Source organism: Pituophis catenifer, unplaced genomic scaffold (genome assembly GCF_029215685.1).
Source record: "Pituophis catenifer annectens isolate HBS135680 unplaced genomic scaffold, rPitCat1.0.hap2 SCAF_1, whole genome shotgun sequence".
NCBI classification, from domain to species: domain Eukaryota; kingdom Metazoa; phylum Chordata; class Lepidosauria; order Squamata; family Colubridae; genus Pituophis; species Pituophis catenifer.
The window spans coordinates 299,298,154-299,326,095 of record NW_027256881.1 but is presented as its reverse complement, the minus strand read 5'-3'; the positions used below and the strand labels follow the sequence as shown (position 1 = coordinate 299,326,095).

Here is a 27,942-nt window from a genome sequence, read left to right as displayed (position 1 = left end):
CAAATCCCTGGTTTTTCTTTTCCAACCCCAGCAGAAGATAAAGAGACAGCTAGTTGCAACTTCTGTCTGACTACTTCTCCTTAGCCCAATTCATCCCTTTTCCTTCAAAGTCATCAGAATAGAGCTGGAGGGACCTTGGAGGTCTTCTAGTCCCAGCCCCTGGCTCAAGCAGGAGGTCCTATACCATTTCAGAAAAAGTGACTGCCCAGTCTCTTCTTAAAAACCTCCAGTGATGAAGGCAAACAACTTCATCTCCTTGAAGGCAAAGCTGTTCCACTGGTTAATTGTCCTCACTGTTAGAAAGTTTCTCCTCCATTCCAGGTTGCTTCTCTCCTCGATTAGTTTCCATCCATTGTTTCTCATCCTGCCCTCTGGTACTTTGGAAAATAAATCGACCCCCTCCTCTTTGTGGCAGCCTCTCAAATACTGGATAAATAAAATAAAGTAAAAGTACTGGAAGTTTTTAAGAAGCCCTTGGATAACCATTTGTCTGAAGTGGTGTAGGGTTTCCTGCCTAAGCAGAGGGTTGGACTAGAAGACCTCCAAGGTCCTTTCCATTTTTGTTATTCTATATTTTAATCAAGCGACATCCCCTAATCCGGGATGAGGGCAACATCAGGGCAGTGGTGAAATCCAATTTTTTTTTACTACCGGTTCTGTGGGCGTGGCTTGGTGGGCATGGCAGGGGAAGGATATTGCAAAATCCCCATTCGCACCCCACTCCAGGGGAAGGATACTGCAAAATCCCCATTCGCACCCCACTCCAGGGGAAGGATACTGCAAAATCCCCATTCCTTTCCCACTCCTGGGGGAAGGATATTGCAAAATCTCCATTCCAACCCCAACCTTGGGCCAGCCAGAGGTGGCATTTGTAGGTTCTCCGAACTGCTCAAAATTTCCGCCACCGATTCTCCAGACCCTGTCAGAACCTGTTGGATTTCATTCCTGCATCAGGGGCAGAGAGACGCCCCCCCCCCCACACACACACCGAGACCGGGCGTATCTCGTGGGCTGTTGTTTTCGACGGGGACTGAAAGAGGGCACTGTGCCTTTAAGAGCGCCCGTGGCCAGGTTGCTACCACAGGAGGTTGGGAAGGTGCTGCCGTCGGGGAGAGCCGCTCGCGTCCTTGTGCCCGTTCGGGCGAAACGGGGGCAGGGCAGGGCAGGGCCGCGTTCCCGATCGGAAATCGGGAAGAGCCGGGCGAGGAGGCGCGGGATCTGGGATCCTCTCTCCCCTTGGTGGCTCCGAGAAGCAACATGGCGTTTCCCCGGAGCGCTCGGGCTCCTTCTCTGGGCAGGGTTGGAGACTTTCCTCCTCCTCCCAACGGAGTGGCGCCCTAAAAAAGGGAAAAAAGAAAAAGAAAAAGAAAGAAGCGAAGCCGTTCCAGAGATGTGAAGGAGAGGAAAACGGCTCTCGAAGCTCCGTCGAGCCCAGCAAGTGGAATTTTTTGTTTTGTTTTTTGTTATGGTTTTGCTCGGGGATTCGGATTCGGATCCGGGCCACCTGTTACTCCGAGGGCAGCCCGAGAACCTTTTGGCGGCGAGTGGAGCTTTCTCCCGAAACGGCGCTGCTCCCGGTCTCGGAGAAAATGGAGCGCGACGGACTTTCCAGCGCGGATCAGGAGCTGATCCGGGAGAGCTGGCAGAAAGTGGGCGACAGCCCCTTGGAGCACGGCGTCGTCCTGTTCACCAGGTAAGGCAAGCTAGGTCGCCAGACCGGAGGGCGCAGGTGAGAGAGAAAAAGGTGTGTGTGTGTGTGTGGGGGGGGTGGATTGTGGTCGCCGCTTCAGGTTTGAGGCTGGGCATTTTAAACCTCGGAAGTAGCCCATCATCCTCAGCGAACTTAATTCAAAGCTCCCTCCGGCCGGAAAAGTACCCTCGTGGATTGACCAGCCTCTGATTTTGGGTTAATCCTGTTTGTGACTTTGGTTCCCTTCCCATTTCTCTTCTTTAATGTAACCCCTCCCTCCTCCGGCTCCTAATGCCTTTTCAAGCAACATCTGCTCCCTGTTCAGTGCCCTCCAGATGTGCTGGATTAACAGCTCCTATCATCATCAGTTCTAATAAATGACTCTGCTGGCTGGAGAGGATGAGAATGGAGAGGTAGTGCTCTGGATAAAGGCTGTTTGGGAGCACCGCATGGGGCTTCGGTTGCTGGACAAAGGTTAGAAACCCGGCTGCTCTTCTCATCTCTTAGCTAGCTGGGAGCAGGCTCCCTTTTCTGCTTTCCCCATGTCTTGATTCTTGAGTATCTTATGTCCTCAACCCAATAACTCTCTATTGCTCTATGGGAAGCTAGCAAAACAAAACAAAAAGTCTGGGGAAAAACAGAAACTGTTCCTCACAACTCCCATGCATTTGTGTGTTTGCTTCCATCGTTTGATTTTAGAGCAAGAGTGCACAGTGGAAAGGACTCTGCCTGGCTAAATTCATATAAATGACAGCGAATCTTCAAGAGTAAGGATTAAGAGAAAGGAGGTAGCTGGTTTTAACCACTTTAGAGCTTTAAGATAGAAGAGATTCCATTTCCATGCTGTGTTCTTAAACTGAGGAACGTACAAGCACAAGATATAGGGACTCACCAATTTGTCCCAGGTTTAAAAATGCCAATGGTAAATTTATGGAGGATGTGAGGCTCCAGGAGTATGTCCAGCAGGAGAGGTGGACTAAATTTCAATTTCGGTGTCTGGAAACTTGGGTAGGAGGAGAAAACTTGGGTAGGGGGTTGCATAAAATGCCAGCAGAAGTTCACAAATCATGATTTGTGAACTTCTGCTGGCATTTGTGATGAAAATGGATCCCTTTACCAGATAGGCCTTTGGGGTCATCCAGCGGAGCATTTTTTAAAATCTTGCTATGTCAATTGAAGAGATTCTAATACTATAGTCCTTGCATCATTTGTAAAGAATAGTACTTTTGTTCTGGGACTGATTAAGCATAATAACGAATAGCATTTTAAGCCCTCCTTTTTCCTTGAGTAAATAGCCTTACCAGAGACCTAAAAAGTAATGGAGCTCAGATATTTATTGGAAAAGGTGTTGGTCTCTGATAAGAAGATTCAGTGATTAAATTTGCCCTCTGTCATGGGAGCTAATTCTGTGACTTTGAGCCAGTTGCTGTCCAGCCTACCTCACAGGGATATTGTTCTAGCGGTGATGGAATAAGGGAGGATGGAGTGATAGTTGTACCACTTTTGTTCCTAGAGGAAAGGCTGGAAATAAATGAACAAGTGAATTGTGCAAAACATCAGTTTTAGATTTTCTTTTTTGTGAATCAATATAAAGATATGTTTTAAAAAAATGGGTTTTGTTTATGAAAACCCATGTGTCACTGTATGTGTATGTACAAAAGATTGTGGAGTATTTCTATTGATTATTTAATGGATCATTACTGGCATAGAGATTCTTGGAATGTTCCCTAAAAAGAATAGAAGCTTCAGAATAAAACCTTCCCTACCACTGAAAAAATACGAAACTCACACCCACTACAGGGTTATCCTGTCCAAAACAGTTCCTTTAATAAGCAGGCAGAAGAGAAAGAACTGCTGAAATATGAAATCCGTGCTGAAGGTGAAGAAGCAGTGCACTGGAGACTAAATTTGAGAAGTTTGATACACTCATGAGGCATTGCTTAATGTCAAATCCTAAAAAATAGAGGAAAAAATTAGCATATAAAAATGCAACGTACTAATGAACAAGCCAGGAAGTCTTTCTGTAATTCACTCTTCTTCCTGAAACTCTAATTGCATTTTGCAATTTTAGGAGGGACACTGTTGCCAAAACAGATAACTATCTATAATCAAAACAACCAACTTAATCACAAGAAATAGGATTCTTCCGGACTTTGGAAATGAGTTCTAAAAACCATTTCCTGGCCTTGCTCATAGAAATGCATTCAAATTTAAAGATTTGCAATATACCTTTTTAGATGGCAGTCACGTAATTGTTATGTACAGAATTGTTATCAACTATTTAAGTCTGTGTTTTTTGAATACTGGGAGAGGGATCTAATAGTGATTGGGCAAACAGCAGTACAACATGTTTTGACAGTATTAGGTATCTTGGAAGTATTCACTGAATCTCATTATCATAAGAAAAATGTATGTGAAAAAAGGATTTAAAATTCTACAATTGATAGGGTTAGGTACTTTGATAAGAAATCTGTTTTGGCTGAGTAGGTTCTACAGAAGAACTGGTAGTGTCCAGCTTGATTTTAAATAATTATAATTGTATCATTGTATCTCTCAATAGCACAATAATTCTCTGTACTGCAGTTTTATTGTCAGTTTTCCTTAGGACATATAAATTGTATGATATGAGACATTAGTTCAGTTTTGTTATTTTGTTATGAATTTGCTAATTTACTATAGAAAACATTGGAAAAATAAATATATGTATTTATTTATTTAGCCATGATGGCGAACCTATGGCACATGTGCCAGAGGTGACACGCAGTTTCCTCTCTGATGGGACGCGAGCCGTCGCCCCAGTTCAGCTCTGCTGCGCATGCACGCGCCCCTCCCACCAGCCAGCTGGTTTTCGGGGCTCTGCCATGCATGCGCTGGGGTGGGGCATGTGCGGGGGGCCATGTGCACATGCATGGGAGCACGTGCGTGTGTGGGGGAGTGCGTGCATGCGTGGGGGAGTGTGTGCATGCATGGGGGAGGGGCGCATGTAGGGGGCCACACGTGCATGCATGGGGGGGCACATGCACAGGGGCTGGGCGTGCATTGCATTTTGGGGGTTCAGGCATGTGCACACTTTGGGCACTCGGTCCGGAAAAGGTTAGCCATTACTGACCTAGAGAAATAGCATAGGATAAAAACAGCAAAGAGTCTTAAATAAACTTTTAATTAGATTTTTGTTTATATTTTTGTTATATCAGGGAAGTAATTTGTAATAAATTAACCTCTTGGAAAGCACATTTTTCAATCGAAATATTGGATAGAAATGTTTTAATGTTTTGTGTCATTGCTCAGGTATTATGATCTTTAAATTATAAGGACTTTTTTGTGCTTTTGTGTGACCTGTTTTTTAATCCTTTTGTTTCCTTTGCTTTCACATTTGTTATTGCTGTTACATTTGTTTCTTTTTTAAAGGCAAAATATATCGGGAACTAACCAAAAAAACTGCATCAAAAGGCAATCAATATATTTCCAAGGCATGGGAGGGTGGTTGTTGCTTCAATATTGTGTGTGTGTGTATTACCCAAGCCAGAACTTGATTTCTTACAATCTAAAAATGGGCAAAATGTGTGCACATTTCATGTAAATGGTAATGCTGATGAATTATGAAGTATCTAAAAGAATGAATCTACCCTCAGATACATATCAGTGATATAAAAGCTGATGGAAATTAGTTTAAATTATAAATGATTTAAAAACACAATCAATTTAAACTATGCTGAGAATATATTGTAAAGCTTGAAATATTCAAAATAATTAAACGACTCCACTTATTAGTGCTGTAAGAGCTGATGGAGACAGCTATGAAAAATACAAGTGAATTCTTTCATACCTGAACATGATAAAGCTGTTAAAAAGTTTCTTTTAAAAGGCAAAACTGGAGTTGCATTGATACGCATTCTATAGAGGGTACAATATACAGATGATCTTAAAGCTTTAACTTGCAAAATATCATTAAAAGTGACAAATATAATCCGGTGAGTATGAAATTATACAACCAATCTTTGCATTCCAAGGTAGTTAAATTCTAGTTTTAAAAAATCCTTACAAAAAAACTCAATCTGGAAAAGAAATCCAAATTACCGGTAAACCAATTTCTATTATCTCCTGGCACCTGAAGCAGCTTAGCAGACTGTCTTCTCTATCATGATTTGTTATTTTTCACATTTCTACCATCTGAATGGTTAGAATTTGGTTTTGTTCATCAGCACTGTAAGGAAATTCTTTAAAGGGTGAAATGCTGCTTCATAGCCAACGTTTTTAACTGGCAATACATCTGGGGTTAATGGAAATATATTTTCCACTTAATGTTTCAAATGTGCATCAAATGCATAAATCAGCCCACACATCCTGGAAACCATGGGCAATAACCATGAATATCAAAATATATAGCACATTTACATATGGATTTCATATTGGTGGAAGCATTTTTCTAGCAAGGCAATTATATATAATTAAGTGACTTTTTCAGTTTCTAATCTTAAAGGATGGGGACTGATTTTTGCTAGAAACGTCTGTTGTCTTAAATATTGATAAAAGTATATGTCTTTTTGTGTAATTTATGGAAAAAAGTGAAAGACAAAAACATGTTATAATAAGGGTACAGAAATCTAGGATTAATATAAATTGATCAGGGTCATACAGAAAAGCCATTTTATTTCTCTCAGATGCTCCAAGGTTTAGATTAAGTTAGGTTTTAGAAGAGGAACTTGTTTTTAATTTCCCAGAGTATTTATGGAGCCTATAAAATATCAAAATGCTCTTGATTGTATTCGGAATGTCTCTTTTGTAGCACTAAATATTACAGCTAATTCATAGAAAGCTTAGGTGTTAAGGCATATTGGACAGAGAAGGAGGGATTTTAAACAGTATTTTATCTTTTAAGTGATAACAGCATGTGCTTTTGAGTAAACATCCATAAAAAGAAAACTTTATAGATCTGATGAAATTCAATATCAACAGCCAGCAAGACAAATATGCATGGAATATGTTTCTATAAGCTCTACTTTGTATTTTGGATTTTTCTTCCTACCAAGTCTGGCTTCTGTAATTCGAGGGAGCAGTCCCAAGCCCCTCCACATTTGCATAGCACTGCAAAGTATATTGGCGATGTTTCTAATTGTTTGTGACATGTCAATCACCCGAACTGATGCCAGGCCTGAGCCTTGGGGGTAAGCACAATTAATTCCAGAACCAGTTCTCCAGCAGAGGAAATGGTGCATACAAGGGAGCAAGCCGAACAACGCTGTCACATTTTGTAACCTGAAGGCTAAGAAGTAGAAAACAGGAAGAAGCAAGTGGGATGTGACCTCTGGAAATGTAAAACAGTTGAGGTTGATTTCAACATTCAGTAAAAAGATTTTAAATGAGCAGAAGTGGTTTACTGACTTTGATTTAATCTATTGTCCTTTAATAAATGCATTAACCCATCTTTCAATGTGGTAAAATCAAAAAGGGATTGGGGAGTGGTCTAAGGGCATTGCATCAAGGGGGGTAAATAAGTCTCAAAACATAAATCAAGTTAAGGGTAAATAAGTGTAGAGAGATACGTGTTAGCTTCTAAAATCTAAGCATTTCTATATCAAAATGACCTGAACTGACAATGAATGCACAAAAAAGGATCTTGGGAGTTTTGGGCCTTACAGATGCAGTGAAGACAGCTCCAGCTTCCATGATTAGTGATAATAGATGTGGAAATATTGAAAGTAAGATTGCAATATGATCTAGAGCACAGGAAGAAACTTTCTTGTGGTAGAGTTGTTACATGTTTGTAACAACATGGTATGTTCTGTAGCCCTGGGCCCAAATTTTTAGTTTTGGCGGTATCAAAGATATTAGGGGGCCAGCTGAATGCTTTAAGCCTCTTTAAAAACCCCAAAGATCAGGAAAGATCAGACCAATTTGGGGTGATAAATAATTTTTAAGGGATAAAGTGGGAGCTTTAAAATTTAAAACATCTTTAAATTACCAAAATCCTCTACAAAGACTGCTCCGAGCCACTGTGTGAGTCCAGTGGGTGCCACAGAAGAGGACTATGAGTTATAAGTTGGCCACCTGATTTAACCGAATTACAGAGTTGAAAGGGACTTTGGAGGTCTTCTAGTCCAACCCTCTCTTCAAGCAGGAGACCCTATACCATTTTAGACAAGTGGTTGTCCAATCTCATCTTAAAAACCTCCAAACATGAAGCACCCACAACTTCTGAAAGCCACAACATAGATCAAAGAGGCCATCTATGTTAAAATTGAAGAACCGTCTGTCAACAGAAGGGGAGGGATATGACATCACCTATTTGCTATCTACAACACAGTCTTTTCAGGGGTCCCAAGAAGGTTCCTTTTGCATTCTGATTCAGGTGACTCTGAGGATACACATAAACCAGTGGTGAAATTGAGGCAGTTCTATCCGGCTTGGGCGTACCGGTAGCACCACCTGCCCGGACGTCATCACGTCTCATTTTTGACCCTCTGCGCATGTGCAGAAGGCTCTGCGCATGCGTGGAGAAGGCACGCACAAGCGCACACTCACATTTGCAAACTGGTAGCAAAGGTAAGTAAATTTCACCCCTGACAAAAAACCCCAAGTGGCCTCAATGGGTCTCAGAGAACTAACACTGACCCTCAGAGCAGAGTGCTAACGATCAGATGACTGTAAAGAATATTAATCCTTCCATTCCCCACCATTCAGTCAGAACTTCTTCCATGAGAAGTGAAACCTTTTCAAGGAAAAAAACAAGTCCAGTTGCCTCTTGGAAAAGCATCTTTGGGATATTTTCTTGCTTGTTTTGACTTGCATTCCTAATTTGCATTTTATGCTGTTTTTGATCAGTTGGACTGGTTTTTTTCTCTTTTTGTGTAAAAGATACTAAAAAAGAGTTAATCAGTTCCACTTTCATCCTGCTACTCATCACCTTCTTGCCAGTTTTGCTCATTAATGATTTCCAGTTTTCCGTTAGTACCTTGAAGAGAGAATGATATATAGTAGTTAAGGTACCAGTTTTATATAGTGGTTAAGGCACCAAGCTAAAACTGGGAGACTGTAAGTTCTAATGTTGCCTTAGGCCTTAGGCACAAAACCAACTGGGTGACCTTGGTCTACTCCCTCCCAGCCCTAAAAAGGAGGCAATGGCACTTCTGAAATCTTTCCAAGACCACTGCAGGGACTGCTCCAGGCAGTAGCCAAGAGTCAACACTGACCCTCTCCCCAATTAAGATGAATAAAATAAAACTTCCAGAAAAGTTATTGGGATGGGCTAAGGCAGTGATGGCTAACTTTTTTGCCATCATGTGCCAGGAGCGGGGGGAGTGGCCCCCCCGCGTGCATGTGCCCACACCCATAATTCTATGCGCCCTGCCCCCATGTATGTGCGTGTGAGCCCCCCCCGCTCCCCTTGCTCCTGGCACGTGAGGGCCCGGTAGGCCCGTTTTTCTTTCTCCCCAGGCTCCAGAACCTTTCTAGGAGTCTGAGGAGGGCAAAAATGGCCTCCCCCCCTCAGAGGCCCTCTGGAGGCCAAAAATGGCCCATTTGCCAACTTCCAGTGGGACCGGAAGGCCCGTTTTTCTCTCTCCCCAGATTCCAGAGCCTTTCTAGGAGTCTGGGGAGGGCAAAAAAGGCCTTTCCCACCCCCCGGAGGCCAGAAACAGCCTGTTTGCCAACTTCCGGTGAGACCGGAAGGCCTGTTTTTTGCGAAAAAGGCCTGGAGTCTGGGGACAGCAAAAAATGGGCCTTCCTCACCACTCCCTGAGGTCCTCCGGAGGTGGGAAACAGCCTGTTTCCCTACTTCTGGTGGGCCCAGAAGGCCTGAAAATCAGCTGGCCAGTGCCGGAGCTGTGCTCGCGTGCCCACCGATATGGCTACGTGTGCCATCTGTGGCACGAATGTCAAAGGTTCACCATCACGGGGCTGAGGTAATGGATTGAAGACAGTTCCATAGGTAATACCTTATAGGGCTTTAAAGGCCATAATCAACACCTTGAATTGGACTCAGAGGTAAACTGGTATCTAACGCAGCTCACTCATCAAAGGTGTTAATTTCTTTGTTCCAGTTTATTTGACTTTGTGCCAATTTATTTAACTATGTATATAATAACTGTATACTGATCTTGTAGTTTCTTGTACACCCTCAATAACTGGGAGGGATGCCTGCTATGTAAACAGGAAGAATGTTCTTGGGAGATTAGTTAATTTATCTATTTAGAGGCTGAATAACTAGAGAGGGAGACAGGATTAGAAGGCCACTGTGGATGACATGCATGTGTAAAATCCAACCTGACAATAAAAAGCTAATGAGAATCTGAGGCTATTTCATAGAATGAAAAAGGAAACATCCTCCACACATTTTGAAGATGATCCTTAAAGTGCTCTGTTGCAGATATTGGGCATTTCAGGATCGTTTTGGAAGTAGGGATGCAAATGGATATAGCAGAAGGAGAAGGAGAAGGAGAGGAAGAAAAGAAGGAGAAGGAGGATTTTTAATTTAATTTAATTTAATTTCGAATTTATATACCGCCCTTCTCCCTGAGGACTCAGGGCGGTGTACAGCCAAGATAAGAAACATAGAATACAAATATTAAAACATTTAAAAATATATATAAAATTTGGCCCAAAAAATTAAAAATCGCAGACTAATTAAAAGGATTTAAAAATCTTAAAAATTTCTTCTTAAGCCAACCCGGCTTGCTGAAAAAGATAGGTTTTCAGGGAACGACGGAAGGCATTGAGGTCCTGGATTCTTCTTATCTCCGGGGGCAACTGATTCCAGAGGGTGGGAGCCCCCACAGAGAAAGCCCTCCCCCTGGGGGCCACCAGCCTACATTGTTTGGCTGATGGCACCCTGAGGAGGCCCTCTCTGTGGGAGCGCACGGGTCGATGGGAGGTCATCGGTAGCAGCAGGCGGTCTCGGAGATAGCTAGGCCCTATGCCATGGAGCGCTTTAAAGGTGATAACCAACACCTTGAAGCGCACCCGGAAGACCACCGGGAGCCAGTGCAGCTCGCGCAGGAGTGGTGTCACATGGGAGCGCCATGTTGCTCCCATCACTACCCGCGCTGCTGCATTCTGGACCAGCTGGAGCCTCTGGGTGCTCTTCAAGGGGAGCCCCATGTAGAGAGCGTTACAGTAGTCAAGGCGAGAGGTGACGAGGGCGTGAGTGACTGTGCACAGGGAATCCCGATCAAGAAAGGGCCGCAACTGGCGAATCAGGCGAACCTGATAAAAGGTCCCCCTGGTAACAGCCGTCAGATGTTCCTCCAAAGACAGCTGCCTATCCAGGAGGACTCCCAGATTGCGAGCCCTTTCAGTGGGGGCCAAAGACTCGCCCCCAATAGTCAGTGATGGAGTCAACTGACTATATCGGGATGCCGGGAGCCACAGCCACTCAGTCTTGGAAGGGTTGAGCCTGAGCCTGTTCCTCCCCATCCAGATCCGCACAGCCTCCAGGCACTGGGACATCACTTCAAGGGCATCGTTGGGGTGGCCTGGGGTGGAGATGTACAGCTGGGTGTCATCAGCGTACTGGTGGTATCTCACCCCAAAGCCACGGATGATCTCGCCCAGTGGCTTCACATAAATGTTGAACAGAAGGGGTGAGAGGACCGATCCCTGCGGCACTCCACAAATGAGAGGCCTCGAGGTCGACCTCTGCCCCCCTGCCAACACAAACTGCGACCGGTCGGAGAGAAAGGAGGAGAACCACCGTAACACGGTGCCTCCCACCCCCAACTCTTCCAGCCGGTGCAGCATGATACCATGGTCGATGGTATCAAAAGCCGCTGAGAGATCTAATAGGACCAGAACAGAGGAACAACCCCTGTCCCGAGCCCTCCAGAGATCATCAACCAGCGCGACCAATGCCGTTTCCGTGCTGTGCCCAGACCTGAAACCCGACTGGAACGGATCTAGATAAGATGTTTCCTCCAGGAATTGCGGAAACTGTCGTGCGACCACACTCTCAACAACCTTTGCAATGAAGCGAAGGTTGGAGACAGGACGATAGTTAGCCAATATTGCTGGATCCAGGGACGGCTTCTTGAGGAGAGGCCTCACCACCGCCTCTTTCAGGGCAGCGGGGAAGGATGAGGATGAGGATAAGTTTTTCATCCAATGTCATTAATAGATTTCTACTTGCATTTGGGGACTTTTTCATGTTCATCTCCCCAGTACAGGAGCTCCTTGTATCATTTCCAGGGCCTATTCCAGGGTATTTTTTAACATCCACATTGACTTTGAAGTATGCAGATGAGATATGCAAAGGGATGAAATGGTTGAGGGAGTAGAAATTATGGGGATTTGCGGGGGGGGGAGAGTGACCATGGCATACTTGAATTCATCATAATGCAACCACAGGTAACTGAACAAAGTCAGACTAGTGTTTTAGACTTTAAGAGAGCTGACTTCAATAAGCTAAGAGAGAGACTAGGAACAATTCCATGGACAGCTATCCTAAATGGAAAAACAGTTCAAGACACTTGGGAAACCTTGAAATATGAAATAATGAAGGCCCAAGCAAAAACAATACCATGGAGAAAGAAAAAAGACACCAAACAAGACCAGCATGGTTGCATAAAGAGGGACAAATTGAGGGATGAAAAGGTCAGATATAAAAAATGGAAAGAGGGACATATAACTAACGGAATACCAAGAAGCAGCCCAAATCTGCAAGAAGGGAGTCATGAAAACCAAGGCCCAGAATGAACTAAAATTAGCAACCAATGCCAAAAATAATAAGAAAAGTTTCCTTCAGTATATAAGGAACAAGAAGAAAGTGAAGGAAAAGATAGGCCCACTAAAGGGAATGGATGGCAAGAAGGTGACAGGCAACAGAGAGAAAGCAGATCCATATCAATATGAGATAGACACTACCACCACTAAATGGATTCACAAACTGTCTAAGTGAACTTAGTGGGTGGTCCTCAATGGAACTACATTTAAACAGAGGCAAGTATGCAGTGAAGTACCCCAAGGTTCTGTCTTAGGCCCAGTACCCTTCAACATCTTCACAAATGGGGATAGAAGGGGAACTCATCAAATTTGCAGACAACACCAAACCGGCGAATAGTTGATATTTTGGAAGATATGTTTAACATCCCAAAAGATCTTGACAGACTTGAGCATTGGGCCTTAAGATAAGCAGTGAGAAAATTAAGATCCTGCACTTAGGCAGGAAAAACCAAATCTATAGGTATAAAATAGGTGGTATCTGGCTGAATAGTAGTAACTGTGAGAGGGATCTAGGTATATAAATGGACCACAATTTAAATACAAGACAGCAGTGTGCTGTAGCTGCCAAAAACCCAATGCAGTCCTACGCTGCAACCACACAGTGATAGTGTCAAGACAACGAGAAGTGATAGTATGGCTTTACACCATGCTGGTGAGACCATACTTGAAATACCGGTATTACATCCACTTTTGGTCACCACCAAAAATATATTGAGACACAGTAAAGTGTACAGAGAGAACCAACACAGACGATAAAGGATTTGGAAGCTAAATCATGTGGGACATACGTATATCTAGCCTATTGAAGAGAAGCATCGGAGGAACATGATAACTGGCTTTCAATATCTGAGAGACTGTCACAAAGAAGAAGGGATTGATTTATTTTTTAGAGCACCAAAGGGCAGGACAAGAAGTAAAGAGATCTTGTCAAAGAGAAATAAGGAGAGATGTTCTGACAGTAAGAAGAATTAATCAATGGAATAGCTTGCCTCCTGGGTTGTGGACGCTCCATCATCGGAGGTTTTCAGAAATAGACTGGACAATCATTTGGCTGGGATGGTATAAGACTTTTGCCTTGAGCAGAGGGTTGGACTAGAAGTTCCTTCCAATCCTATGATTCTATGAAATGGAAGAATTCATTTCCATTTGGTGAGAGACAGAATTAAAAAGAGCTCTTTGAATGAATAAATGTTATGATTTTCAGGGATTTTTGCCTCTAGAGCTTTATCATTTGATGATATGATCTCTCTATATGAAATATACTTTATATTTAACATCCTTTTCCTGATATGCTCAAGCATGTAACACTACAAATGAAGTTTTGATCTGGTAAAGAGAGGTGAGCTTCATTAGGAATTCATTCCCTTCTCTGTTTTCTAATATACTGCATATTGTTTACATATATTGTTTTTGCTTTGTTGTAAACTCGCTTATGTGTAACTATGTAAATATTGCTGAATAAGTAAATAGCAGACAGGAGTCAGGACAAGGATAGGGAAGAATGTAAATGGTGCACTGTCTTCTTCAAGTTTAGGTTGACTTGAGGAAGGAGAAAGGAATGCATCTAAAGTCATTGTGCCTTAGCATAAAGGAAATGTATTGCCCAAAAATCCAGCCCAGCTTGACATACTTTCAGAGAACGAAGACTGTTATGATGTCACAGATTAAAGTTATACTGAAAGTTGAAGAGGAAGCTTTACCTTCTTTTGAGTTGGTTTGCTTTCCTGAACAAACTAGTGGGTGAGGAAGAGAGATGAGTGGTTGGCCCCTGTTCTTATTTCCTTTTGAGGTTGAATTTCTGGTTTTCTTGTCTTTTGTGAGTGAGTTTTTTTCCCAGAAGAAGTCCATGGATAGCCCATGAGATGGAAGAGAGCAATTGTTGAGCTGAGCTCAAACAGTGAGACTGAAGTCTTACCACCTAATTTGCATGGAGACCAAATAATTAACAGGTGGATGTCCTTCCTTATATTTTAGGCTTTTTGATTTGGATCCAGACCTTTTGCCCCTTTTCAAGTACAATTGCAAGAAGTTCTCTACTCCTCAAGAATGCCTCTCATCACCTGAGTTCCTGGAACACATTAGAAAGGTGAGGGTTTATTAAATAAATTATCCCAACTGGTAAAGTTTGTGTTAGCAGGTATACAGCTAGTGTAAAGGAGGATCGGATAAATGTAATGGTTATTTATAGTGGATCAGAATAAATTCATAACTCCAAACTGTAGAACCCAGGAACATAAAATCTGGGTATTCTTGTCATCCATTTAGCTTCTCATTTTCTAAAAAAAGATGAGGATTTTAAACATGTGACATTGTGACAAATAAGTATTTCAATATAAATCTTTTTATCATGCCCATGGTGGCTTTATGAAGACATTTCACCTAATCCTCTGTAAACTATAATAACTTATTGAAGTTATTTATTTAAATAATTTATATGGCTGCCCATATTACAGCATTAAACCCAAAGGTTATGACCTATAATGTTCAAGATAAACAATGTACAGTATCCCATTCATAAAACCACATCTACAGCAGAGCTTGCCTAATTTCCTAACCGAAGTTTGAGGCAAGAATCATGTCTTCAGAGTATTATGAAAGTCTTAGGGCTACCCAGATGTTCAGGGGATGCTGTTCCACTAGGGAGGCCTCTGGACAGAATACACAACTCCTGGGTTAAACAAGATGACATTGTTTTTGGAAGCGATCCAGAGGATGTCCATCCTGGTAGAACAGGCAAGTGAGCAGAAACCATAGGAAAAAGGTAGTAACCCTACTGGCCCTATGACATATGCATGGCTTTATAGATAAGTTGCATCTGAAGGTCTGGTGGGAGTTAGGACAACTCATGGAGCAGCTATGTAACATGGAGGCATTACTTAGTTGGCTTAGGGTGGAGTAGATGTACAACTGGGTATGACCAGCATACTGATGATACCACACCTTATGATGACAGATGGTCTTGCCTAGTGGCTTCATGTAGATATTAAAGAGGAATGGCACAAAGGTGCAGTCTAGAGGCAACCCACAAACAGGAGCCTCAGCCTCAATATTTCTTGCTCCAACACAAACTGGAATTGGCCTTGAAGAAAGGAGGAGAATCACTATTACACAGTGCTTCCTACTCCCATTTCCTTGAGCCAGAAGGATATCATGATGGAAGATCAGCCTCCGTGCACTTGCCTCTTTCACTCCCATTTCTCAGAGTGTTAGGCACCTGGAGCCTTTCCTCTTGGCCTGACTGCAAAAGCGGGCAGACTCTACCTAGAGAAGATGATCCTCCTGAAGGGAACTATTATCACTGCAGCCATTTTGGCCTTTTCCTTTTGAAACTGCCTACAAAGTGCTCTGATCAAGGTATTTCTTCATGGATACATAGGAAAAACCCTTGTCTTTTTTGTTTAATTTTTGCTTTGAGAAAGAAAAAACACTCAAGAAGAATGGCAAGAAGGTAAAAGTATAATAAATTAATTTGATAGCATCTCTATGAGATAACTTATGGCTATCCATGAGTCAGAACTGCTTGTATAATAACTGGAATATGCGTGGATAACTTAAATATGAGCCAGCTGTGTGCTGTAACTGCCAAAAAAGCCAACGCAATCCTAGGTTGCATTAACAGAGGGATAGAATCAAGATTATGTGAAGTGTTAATACCACTTTATAATGCCTTGGTAAGACCACACTTGGAATATTGCATCCAGTTTGGTCGCCGTGATAGAAGAAAGATGTTGAGACTCTAGAATGAGTGCAGAGAAGAGCAACAGTGATGATTAGGGGACTGGAGGCTAAAACATATGAAGAACGGCTTCAGGAATTGAGTATATCTAGTTTAATGGAACAAAGGACATGATAGCAATGTTCCAATTTCTAAGAGGCTGCCACAAAGAAGGGGGGGGGGCTGTCTATTCTCCAAAGCACCTGAAGGTAGGGTGAGAAGCAATGGATGGAAACTAATTAAGAAGAGAAACAATCTAGAACTGAGGAGAAATTTCCTGACAGTTAGAACAATTAATCAGTGGAATGTCTTGCCTTCAGAAATTGTGGGTGCTTCAACACTGGAAATTTATAAGAAGAGATTGGATACCCATTTGTGTAAAATGATATAGGGTTTCCTGCTTGAGCAGGGGGCTGGACTAGATGACCTCCAAGGTCTGTTATTCTGTTATTTTGCTGTTATTCTGTTATTCTGGCATTCTGTTAAGATACCATCAGTGTATCTACATGTTTTTTTGAACATGTAGAGACAGACGGTATTTGTATGTTCTGTTAGTGATCTGTATGCAATTCAATTATTATTCCAATATAAAAACATTTTCTACATCTACAGATAGACTTGGTAATAATCTTTTGGCTAAGCCGCCATATTGCATATTATCTGGCACTCCTAGTTTGTGAACCCTGAAGAGCTGGATAGGAATAGGTGTCTAGATTGTCTTCTGTCACATGTACTTTGGACTGCTGCTCATTCTGACTATTGTGAGGAATGGCCAGAAAAGTGACCATCTATTGTTCTGCTGTATTTTGGTCATTAAATTCTTGATTTGAATATTTTTTAAAAAATCAAATCCCGGATGGTTTTTTTTTTTTTTTTTTTACATATCATGTAACCCATCAAGAATTGTGAAATGGTGACAGGATATAAATTCAACAAATACTATAATAAATAAATAATTGAAGGAGAAAGGAAACATCAGTAGGAAGGTCACAGATTTCTTTCAAATATGCTTTTGTCCCTGTGGTGCTGGTCTTTGCACAGTGGTGAATAGTAGCAGAAACCTTTGCTTGTAATGTTTGCAGAAGGCTTTTTAGAAAAGGACACAGTCATCCAAAATAGAATTGCAGATTTCTGTTTTTTTATTGTAGTATCTTTTCTCCTTGGTAGGTAATGCTGGTAATTGATGCAGCTGTAACTCATTTGGACAATTTGCACTGCCTGGAGGACTACCTCGCTAATCTTGGCAGGAAACACCAAGCAGTTGGGGTAAAGGTTGAGTCCTTTGAGGTAAGTACTTACAGCAGGTATGCTGTGCCTTGCTTGTTGCTGCAGCAAACTCGCTGCAGGACAACTCCCCAGGATCTACTTGCTGCAGATAATTCCACACGGGATAACCCAAAGTAATAAATGTTATTCACCAGTGTTTCCATTGACAAAAATGGAAATAATGTTGAAGAAACAGTGGTAGGTAACATTCTGTTGAGTTATCCTGCATGAAATTTTCCATGGCGAGTTGACCAAGGCGAGATGGTCTGGTGAGTTGGCTGTGGCCAACTCATTGTCCCATTCCACATTACAGACAGTTCTCACTCAGTTAACATTCACTGAGCAAGTGTTTGAAGTTACAGCAGCGCTGGACAAATAGTTACAACTAATCCTCAAAGTTATGTTCCGTTGCAACATCCATGGAATTATGTCATCAACTTTCAGATTCTTGGCAGCCCATCTGCATTTACAGCTGCAACATGCACTTCAATTCCTCCTACCTACCTATTTTTCCCCCCAACACTATCCTTTTGGCTATCTTGCATGCTGCCATCTACCCCTGTCATCTCATGTCACCCTCAACTGATCTTTGCCACCTCTTCCTCCTGCTGCTAATGAGGTGTGACTGGTTAAGGCTCTCAAGGACAAGGAGCTGCCTCAACCAGGTGGGAGGAAGAAGACCATGAAGATCAGTTGGGAGCAGTGAAGGCTGGCAGGGGTAGGTGGAGTGCTGGGTGACTAAATGGGCAAGATGGGGAGGAGATAGGAAGGTGGGGGGAGTTTATGTGGAGACAAGTGTGCAGATCAGAAAAGCATGAGATTCTTGCCTAAGGACAGTGCAATTCTTGCCTAATGATCACAGCTGGAATTATCAGAACTGCTGTTGCTAAGAGGGATGATATTTTGTTATTCTATTCTATTCTATTCTATTCTATTCTATTCTATTCTATTCTATTCTATTCTATTCTATTCTAATTCTTTATAAAATTCATATATCACTCATCTCACTGTTGAGCGACTCTAGTGGCTTACAACTTCATAAAACAGGAATATAAAACAATTAGAACTTTAAGACATTTAAACTATTAACAAAAAAACTAGCTAAGGAAGGAACCAATACATAAATGGGGTGTAGGTGGGATCTTCTATCCATAAGTTACAGCTAACAGATAAAATCTGGGAATGTGCCTTTTATTTCATATTTGGAGATAAAGAGTGGATTTGCTTTTCGATTATTGTTATGTTTGCAGTTGTAGTTTAATAAATACATCTCTGTTTAGATGCTAAAAATTTTCAGGTTGTGCAGGGCAGTGGGAAAACTGTCCTAATGTAGTTCCCCCTCAGAGGTGGGTTTCAGCAGGTTCTGACCAGTTCTGGAGAATCGGTAGCAGAAATTTTGAGTAGTTCGTAGAACTGGTAAATACCACCTCTGCCTGGCCCTGCTCCCATCTGTTCTCTGCCTCCCGAGTTGCAGCTGATCGGGAGGAAATGGAGATTTTATAGTATCCTTCCCCTGGAGTGGGGTGGGAATGGAGATTTTACAGTATCCTTCCCCTGCCACACCCACCAAGCCATTCCATGCCCACCAAGCCACGCCCACAGAACCGGTAGTAAACATTTATGAAACTCACACTGTTCCCCCTGTTCAAAATACAATCACTAATACATTTGGCAACAAAACTCAGTTTATTTGTATGAGTATAGTTAGTTAAGTTGTCTTTTATATTTATAGATTGGGCATTACTTTTCAGTGATGGGTAGCAACAAGAAAAGTCAAATTAGTAGCAGGTGGAGGGAAGGTGACATTTCTTTTTAAGTACCATATTTCTGTGGTAGATCATCATCTCTTTCTAATATTAATAAATTATATTTGCCTTGAGAAGTCTGCTGTTTGAATACTAACTCTGTAATCTTCTTTATGATTTGTAGGCTGTAGGAGACTCCTTGCTCTATATGCTGGAGAAATGCCACGGTCCTGCCTTCAAGATGAATGTGCGTGAAGCCTGGATAAAGCTGTATAGCACTGTGGTCAAAGCCATGAGCTGCGGCTGGAATGTTCCCAGAAAGGTGGAATAATCTCTGATCAAGATGCTTGGAGCGCTTTGCTGTTCTGTGTCAGAAACAGCTATGATGAAAGAGCATGCTCACTTTTTCAGCTTGATGTATTTCAGAGTAATCTCGACAGCTTTCTTTCTGTCTGTTGCTTACTTTTGCATTCCCTGTCTCTCTGTGTGGCAGTATGCTCTAGAATTCAGCATAGCAGGTCCACGTGTAGTGAGTGGCGTGTAAAACATTTCATTCCAAACTGTTTTAAGTACCAAAATTCTCCTCACCCCGTGTGAAATAGGCTGTTTTGAGTAATTTGGAACTGATTCGAGCTCTAAACAGTTCTTTTGACCTTAAAAATATTTTCAGAATTCTCAAAACAACCAGATTTGTATTTTTTTTTTTTAAAAAGAACAGATTAACATTCAAATTGGGAAATTTTGTGAAGATGAAATGATTCAAAATGAAATTTTGCATAACTCTAGACTGTTTGCAGGTAAGGAAAGTGAAGAAATCTGGAGTTCCAATTGTATGTTGATTGCAGTGGCTTTCTTGCCTTTAAGCACTTTTTTTTAATCAATCATTTTTTAAACAAGACAATGGACAAATAGAAAAAAAAAGTATACAGTGTTATAGTAACAGTAACTGAACAGAGATGCAAACATTGTACAGTTAGTACTGAGTATAGCATTGATAAAGGGTTAGCTTTAAAAAGCAAAATACATTGTCATTTTTAATAAAAAAAAAGGGTTTTAAAGATTTTTTAAATCTCTGAGCTGAATGCATGATTTTCAAAAGCTCTTTATTTTCTCTGTTTATAAAGATCAACTGTAAAGATTTTTTAAGCATACAAAGGCTAGCCAGGTTTTTTTTTTTTTTTTTTTTAGTAAAGAAAGGTTACAGAAATTAATTCTGTAAATTGTGGGCATTTCTTTGGGATTATATAAGCAGTACAGTTCCCCTCCACCCCAAAAAAGTGGAATTCTTTCTATACACTAATAATTCTATACACTATACAATGGGGCTGGAAAAAAGTTGGGCTTTTCAAATGCTTAGTCTCAAGTTACAATTTAAAAACCAGTAAGTACAGCCAGTTCCTTCTGTGCAAAAATAAAATCTTGAAGTGGAATTATAACTGATGCAAGTAAACGCTTAGGAGAATGTTTGGACTTTGTCCTGATTTCTAGCTGAAGAGATCCATCCCATAACATCAACTTTTGTCAATTGCTAGGTTCTCATATCTTCTCTTCTTCCCAAGGCACTGTTTTACAACTCTATGGGTGCCTATGGAAGGGAAGAGAAGACAAGAATGATCAACAGCCAGGTGGGTGGATTCAGTTACAGTAACAATGGAAGACCTGAACGAATAGGGACAGATCATCATGGAGAAAATCAATCTATATGGTGTTAAGAGTTGACAGTATCTTGATGGCACACAACCAAGCATGGGTACCTGATAAGACAACCTACCTTTCTGAGTTTTAATTAAAACTACCTTTCTAGTTCTTGATCTAGTCTAGTGCCTGTTTTGAAAGTAAGTATCAATTTCTTAATTTTTGGAGTAGGGAGGGAGCATTTAAAATAGTGCAGCATTCTTCCCTTTTTTTCTGTTCTTTCTCCAGCGGTAAATTGACTCATAGAAAAAAAAAATCCATGGAGGTCAACTCTGGGCTTACTATATAAAGAGGCAATGTGCTTTTCTTTACAGTAGGGGAAGAGCATTACATGACAATATTGGCTTGAGATCCTTTTACCAAACTTTTGAGCTAAGCATATAAACTTGGAAATATAGTTCTACACTGAATTATTCCACAAACACCATTGGAATCATTCTAGGATTAAGAAAGACCTGCTTCTCTTTTGCAGATCATGAAAAGATAACTCTTACAAAAGCTTCTTGCCAAACAAATTAGTTAGACTTTGAGAGGTGCTCAAAGTCTTTTGGTTCCTTTTGCTGGAAAACACTGATGCAACCATTCGTTTGGAAAGTATTAATAGAAATATTTTCAGCTAATGTAGAATTATATCTTGACATATTACTTAATATTTAAAACTATATAGTTTTGATGATAACACATGGCTAATTTTCTAAATAAAATAGAAACAGTTGTTTGCCTATTATTATGCTTTATCTTCATGCCTGAAATTTTGCCTATAAAAATCAGTTTACAGTCCCACCTTGGCATTTATTTAGTTATTGCAGTATCATTATGAGAGATATATATTCTTTTGTGTAACACACACATGCACACACATACATTTCCCTCCAAACAGGCCAGGCCAAATTACTTTGAAGGATGTCAGAAATTATCAGAGGATGCCATGTATTCTAGAATGTAATGATGGTGTCAGAATCTTCAGTGGAGTCTATTTCATCTGTGAAGCGGTGGTGATATTTCTTTCGAAGACAAGGAATGTAGCATAACATTCATAATACGTGTGAGAACATGGATGCATAATACTGGAATGACAGGAAATGATATGCTTTTTATTGGTTTATTCGTCGTCTTATTATTTTGTCAGCTTGTGATTCTGAGGTCCACAGATGCTCAGGAATTGACATGTGTGGAATACACTTGTTTATGAAATGACAAACATTAACTGTATTTGAAAGCCCATTTGCTGCTTTAGCTGGTGTGTGTATTTCATTTCTGTGATAGAAGTGCTATTCATTTCCTGATGTACCATCCTATTTCTCCTCTACCCTAACTCTTCTTTTCTAATTATTTCCCCATAACTGCCTATTCATCTCATCATCTTGAATATTTCTGAGCAATCCCAGTGAACAAAGTCTCCTTTTATCTCCCTTATTTCAAGACACTCCAATGGGGGATTCCTGGAATATTGAATCACATTTTATTTGATAGTGTGGGGAAACCGCAGGCACCAGCAGGAATGATCGGATAAGCTCTCTGGGGAGGAAAAATAGAATAATTGAAGCAAAGTAACATAAAGGAGGAACATGCACCATATGCCTCCTGACTGATCAGATTTTGTATTGATATAATAAAATATCTGTCTAGGTTCTTCAAGTGGCTTCTCTCTTAATACAGATGTTGATGTTATTTTTGGATTGAAGTCTTAGACCAAATAGCAGATTTATGTTGGCTATTTGTCAGTGTGTCCCTCTAAAGCAGGGGTGTCAAACTCGATTTCATTGAGGGTCACATCAGGGTTGTGTTTGACCTGGGGGTGGGCGTGCACGTGGCCAGAGTGGGCATGGGTATGGCCAGCTTCATGTCACTCGTGTCAGGTGTGCCTGTGGCCCAAGTGCTCTGCCAACAAAAACAGGCTCATGAGCTCAATTTTCAGCTAGGATGGCCTCCTACAGCCCACTCCCAGCAAAAACCGAGCTCGGGGGGTGGGCTGCATGTGGCCCTCATAGCTCTGTTTTTGGCCGGGACAGCCTCCTGCAGCCCTCTGCCAGCAAAAATGGAACCCCTCGAGCTCCGTTTTTGCTGGCAGAGGGCTGCAGGAGACCGTCCCGGCCAAAAACAGAGTTCTACTGAGCTCTGTTTTTGCTGGCAGAGGCACTGCAGGCTGGACTTTCGTTGTTTCAAGGACGGCCCAGCGGGCCAAATTTAAGCACCCCTTGGGGCAGATCTGGCCCCTGAGCCTTGAGTTTGACACCCCTGCTCTAAAGGTAATAGAATTATAGATTTTTAGCATTGGGCTCATGTAACATATTTAGCACATCTACAGATCCAGTCTGATGGGATACAAAAGCTCAAAAACAGTCCCTTGGCCTGTATGATAACTACTCTGTTTTCTTTCTCTTCTCTAATAGTTTTCTTGTGTTCTGCTCTATTTTTTCTTCTCCTCAATCCATCATCATTATCCAGTAAACAGAGATATACCAGTATCTGAATATGACTGCAGATAGCTGTGGAATATGGCTACTAGCAATAGTACAATATATGATCAGATTCTCTGTTGGCCATCAAAAATATTTTTTTGAAATATATTTTCCTATTCCTAGCTGTGCATAAATATAGTTTTGTTTTAAAAAAGAGTTCCCCACTGAATCTTCACACAGTTCCTCAGGGCTTGATTCTTTCTTATGCCTATTCAATTAGTATCCCATCATATTAGATAATTGCAAACAAGTGGCTCATAATTATGATTGAATTTTATTCCCTTGAAGAAACAGAAGAGAGAGACACATCTGGATCTGGAATGCACTGCTTCCAATTGAAGTGGCAGTGCAAATTATGGACTGCAAATATCACCCGAAATGCCAGAGCTATTTTATGTCTCTCCTAGTTGTTAATTGCTTTTTTTTGTTTGTTTGTCTGCATGCAATGACATACATGTACACCATATTTTGTTAAATTCTATAGAGATAAAAACCAACATTTGGGGAATGTCAGTCCTCCACTGACTATTCTAGCTGTAAATTTAATCCACTAGGACAGGTTTCCCCAACCTCCGGTCCATGGATCTGCACCAGGCTACGGCATGTCAGAAACTGGGTTGCTCAAACAAGCGAAGCCCCATCCGCGGGATGCAGGCAGCACACACAACCACGCCCCCTCTGGTCCGTGGAAAAACTTTCTCCACAGAAACAGTTCCTGGCACCCAAAAGGTTGGGGGCCATTGCACTAGGAATTTAGTACTGTGTCATCAGCACTTTACAAAAATGTTGTTTACTTTGTTCTTTGAATGTGCCTGCTTTTTCCAATAGAATTAGGTCCAAGGAGGGGTGAAATGCTACCGGTTCGGACCAGTTCGGCCAAACCGGTAATGATGGCAGCGAGTGGTTCAGAGAACTGGTAGCAATGGTAGTGTGAGGCTCCGCCTACCCACCCGGTTGTCGTTACTTCCTGGTTTTAACCAGGAAGTAACCTGTTTTTTACCCTCTGCGCATGTGCAGAAGGGCTTGCGTATGTGCAGAGGGTCTGCGCACGGCGCATGCACTTCCAAACCGGTAGGGAAGATAAGTAGATTTCACCCCTGGGTCCAAGTATATCTTCTCTCAGCCCATACAGAATGCTGCCATTCTTGCTTCCTTGATTGCTATCACGGAAGAGAAGGAAGATAAATCATGGCCACATAACTGGATTATTCTGTTTTCTGTTTTGGAATTATACGAAACCAACATGTATCCGGCTAGTAGTATCAATTTGGACTTCTATAATTTTTGCAGGGAAAGGCCGTTTGTGCGCTTGAGTTCAATAACTTGCTTAATGAAGGAATTCAAATTCTAGCATCACTAGCTGTTCATTCACTGGTTGACTGTATTCCATAAAGACAGCCTACCCACTTTTTTTGGGATAATTGGTTCTATTACACAATTGCTCTTACTGTTAGCAAGGTTTTTTTTTCTTACCTTCAGGATACTTTTTTTTTTAACTTTAACATTGTTCTGTGTCTTGCACTCTAGAACAATAGAAAATAGGTCTTCAACATCCGTTGCATGGCAACCTTTCAGATTTATAAAGAGTACACCATACTCTTCCTCCTTAGTCTCTAGACTGGATATTCTTTATTCCTTCAATCTTTCTTCGTAGGGCTTGATTTCTAGTCTCCCAATCTTCCTTGCTACACTTCTTCCTTGCTACAAATTGAGCCTTACAATTTGTCTGAATCATTTCCTAGAATGTGATGCTTAGAAAATGACAAAATATTTAAACTGGATTCTGACCAATTGAAAAAAAAATTACATTGTCTCTATTAAAAATTGCATGTTATTTACAGCTGATTTCTCTTACTCAAGTGATTCTTTTGAGTTTTGTCTTCCAGAATATTAACCATTCCATCCAATTTTATCTAATCTGAAATTATATAATTATAATTTGAAAAACATTCCTTCGGTTTTTCAGGTATTCATTCAAAATTTAATTACTGCCATTCCACTAAATGCCAAAGACAGTCCCTAGAATCGCCATTCTATGTGCAAACTATATATTCTCCCACTAAATTATTACCTTTCTCCCAGAGTGTCACAAGTTTTGCAGTTCAAGTCAAGATGGAAGAATTGCAATAGCAGTTGAAGAAAAATAGCATCTATTTTTCTTCAGTTCTAGGATCTTCCCACCTCCAGAAGGGATACTTATTGGGCCATGCTATATGTCTTATATTACTCTACATTCATCTCCATTTTGAATAAGCGATATGGATATTGACAGATGAAAGCTGAGGAGCATAAACTTTTTAAAATATTTCATGTATTTCCAGTTTGCAGACTGGTGCTTAACACTAAGGAACATAGGATTCTCCCTATGTTCAACTCTGATTTCAAAAGTATGTGCTACCATTGTTTCACACTTCTTCTGGGATGTGCTGTGTGTGGACACAGATGGACCTGGATTTGCTGAGGATTCAAAATCTGCCTTTTGAAACCCACATTGTAGGCTAATGCTTCCCTAAGACAAAAGCAACAGGAATCACTAGTATCCCTCCACAGCGTTTGTCCGATCTAAATCTTTTCTGCCGTCTTATATTATAGCAACAATTTTGGCAAGAGCAAGCTGGCTTTCTGGGAACTCTGATTTCCATAGAAACAGGAGGAGGAATTTGCCAAGGCAGATGGTTGCCGGCAACAGCAGCAGCAGGTAGCCCTTCCTCATTGCCTGAGAGTCATTGGACTTCTAGGTGAGAGTAAGCTAATAGTACAGAACAGATGATTGCATATTATTATTTAAATTAGAGCAGTATTGGCCTGATCTGATGGTGAGAGATTTAAGAATATAGAGCAGGGACTTTTAGTGTCCCTATAAATGAAAGGCACTTCCCTATATTGTGTTCCTTCCCTTTTGTCTATAATGGATTTGTGTGTGAATGCTGTGCTAAATGGATGCTGGATCTGACCTCATAAGATGCTGTTAATGTTCTCTACTGCTTACCTCAAGAGTTTAAACAAACCATGTTCGTTATGTAACAACTTTGTTATGTGAAATTGCCACTACGTACCAATTTTAATAAAAGCTATACTCAGCGGTGGAGTTAAGGTTCGTGGAGTAATTGCATTTATTGTTTGATTAATTGTGACCTTGTGTCAACCGTCCAACTCAGTCATTTAGCAAAGAAAGACTCCTGGCCATTTGTTTTGCCAAGAGAATACTGAAGCTTAAATGGTTACAGAAGTAGGGAAAGCTGAACCTGAGGTTTTTCCCCTGTAAGCTACACAAAGGAAAGTTCCTTCTCCCCTGCCCCCCAGGCCACCACCCCCCCCCCCCCCGATTATCTGCAAATATCCACCAGATGCTTCTATATTGTTCAGGAAACAGGTGCTTGGTTCCTAGCTCTGCATTTCGTTACTTGACCTTGGCTGGCTGGAGCTTCTCACATGGCTCAGCTGCAGTAGTGGGATTCAAAATTTTTTACTACCAGTTCTGTGGGCATGGCTTGGTGGGGGTGGCTTGGTGGGCATGGCAGGGGAAAGATACTGTAAAATCTCCATTCCCTCCTCACTCTAGGGGAAGGTTACTGCAAAATCCCGATTTCCTCCCGATCAGCTGGGACTTTGCTAGAGAATAGATAGGGGCGGGGCCAGTCAGAGATGTATTTACCGGTTCTCCGAACTACTCAAAATTTCTGCTATAGGTTCTCCAGAACTGGTCAGAACCTGCTGAATACCACCTCTGCTCAGCTGGGCTTCCATCCCCCACTTTCCTTACATTCTAATCTTTCCCTCTCTTCCCCCATGCTAATGTCAGGCTGTCAGCTCATGAAGCTTGGATAGGTGAGATGCAGCCATGACATATGGAAAATTGACATTGCAATAAAAGAAATTATTCAGCATTAAGGTGGTTTCAAATTGCAAATTGGTTCAAAGATGAACCAGTTGTCAAGCATCTTGTTTGTAAATCATGTGATCATGGGGATGCTGCAACAGTCATAAGTATGAAAATGGTCATAAGTCATTTTTTTCAGTGCCATTGTAACTTTGGTCACTAAATGAACTGTTGTAAGTCAAGGACTACCTGTACTTGATTAGCCATATAGATAGTGATTGCCAGCGAATTAAAGCCCCATATTTGCCCTGAGTCTTAAGGTATAGGCTACTTTGATTGGATTACAGAAATTGCAAAACCTTCACATCCTTCATGGTTCATATTTGACAATATGAATCACAACAGATTCAAGCAAGCAAAGGATTGTTTTAATGGCGATTCTGGTTTTATAACACAGCAATTTAAATATTCAGAAGAGCATTTTACTAAATTGAGAAGATTGTCTAATATCCATCAGGCTTTATCCCAGACCTTTGTTGCAAAGGTAAGAACTTCTAAACGGGAATACACTTTTGCAGGCACGTCTCCGAGTTACCATCCGAAGTAGAGAACTCTTTGAATTGTGCTTGAGCTTCTCCCAGGCATTATGCATAGTTGATGAGAGAGTTTGATGCATTAATTATGCTTGTTTTCATGGGTCCACAAGGGTTTATTGTCTGATTTTTTCCCATTTGTTTTGGTAGAATTACTGTACCGCAGGCTTGTGAATAGCTCACCTCATTTTTTTACAGCCTTTTGTTTCTTTCTTTAGAGATCTCCCTTCTAGTGTAATTGGA

The 27,942-nt window shown here is 41.3% G+C and overlaps 1 protein-coding gene across 1 annotated transcript; it reads left to right on the top strand.

Annotated features, from left to right (window-relative positions):
- The first annotated feature begins 1,523 nt into the window (after positions 1 to 1,523).
- NGB (neuroglobin) lies at positions 1,524 to 19,460 on the top strand. Its single transcript, XM_070931426.1, has 4 exons — positions 1,524 to 1,693; positions 14,378 to 14,489; positions 17,286 to 17,405; positions 19,314 to 19,460. The coding sequence occupies exons 1-4, from the start codon at positions 1,590 to 1,592 to the stop codon at positions 19,458 to 19,460; spliced, it is 483 nt and encodes a 160-aa protein (XP_070787527.1). The 5' UTR covers positions 1,524 to 1,589.
- The last annotated feature ends 8,482 nt before the right edge of the window (positions 19,461 to 27,942 follow it).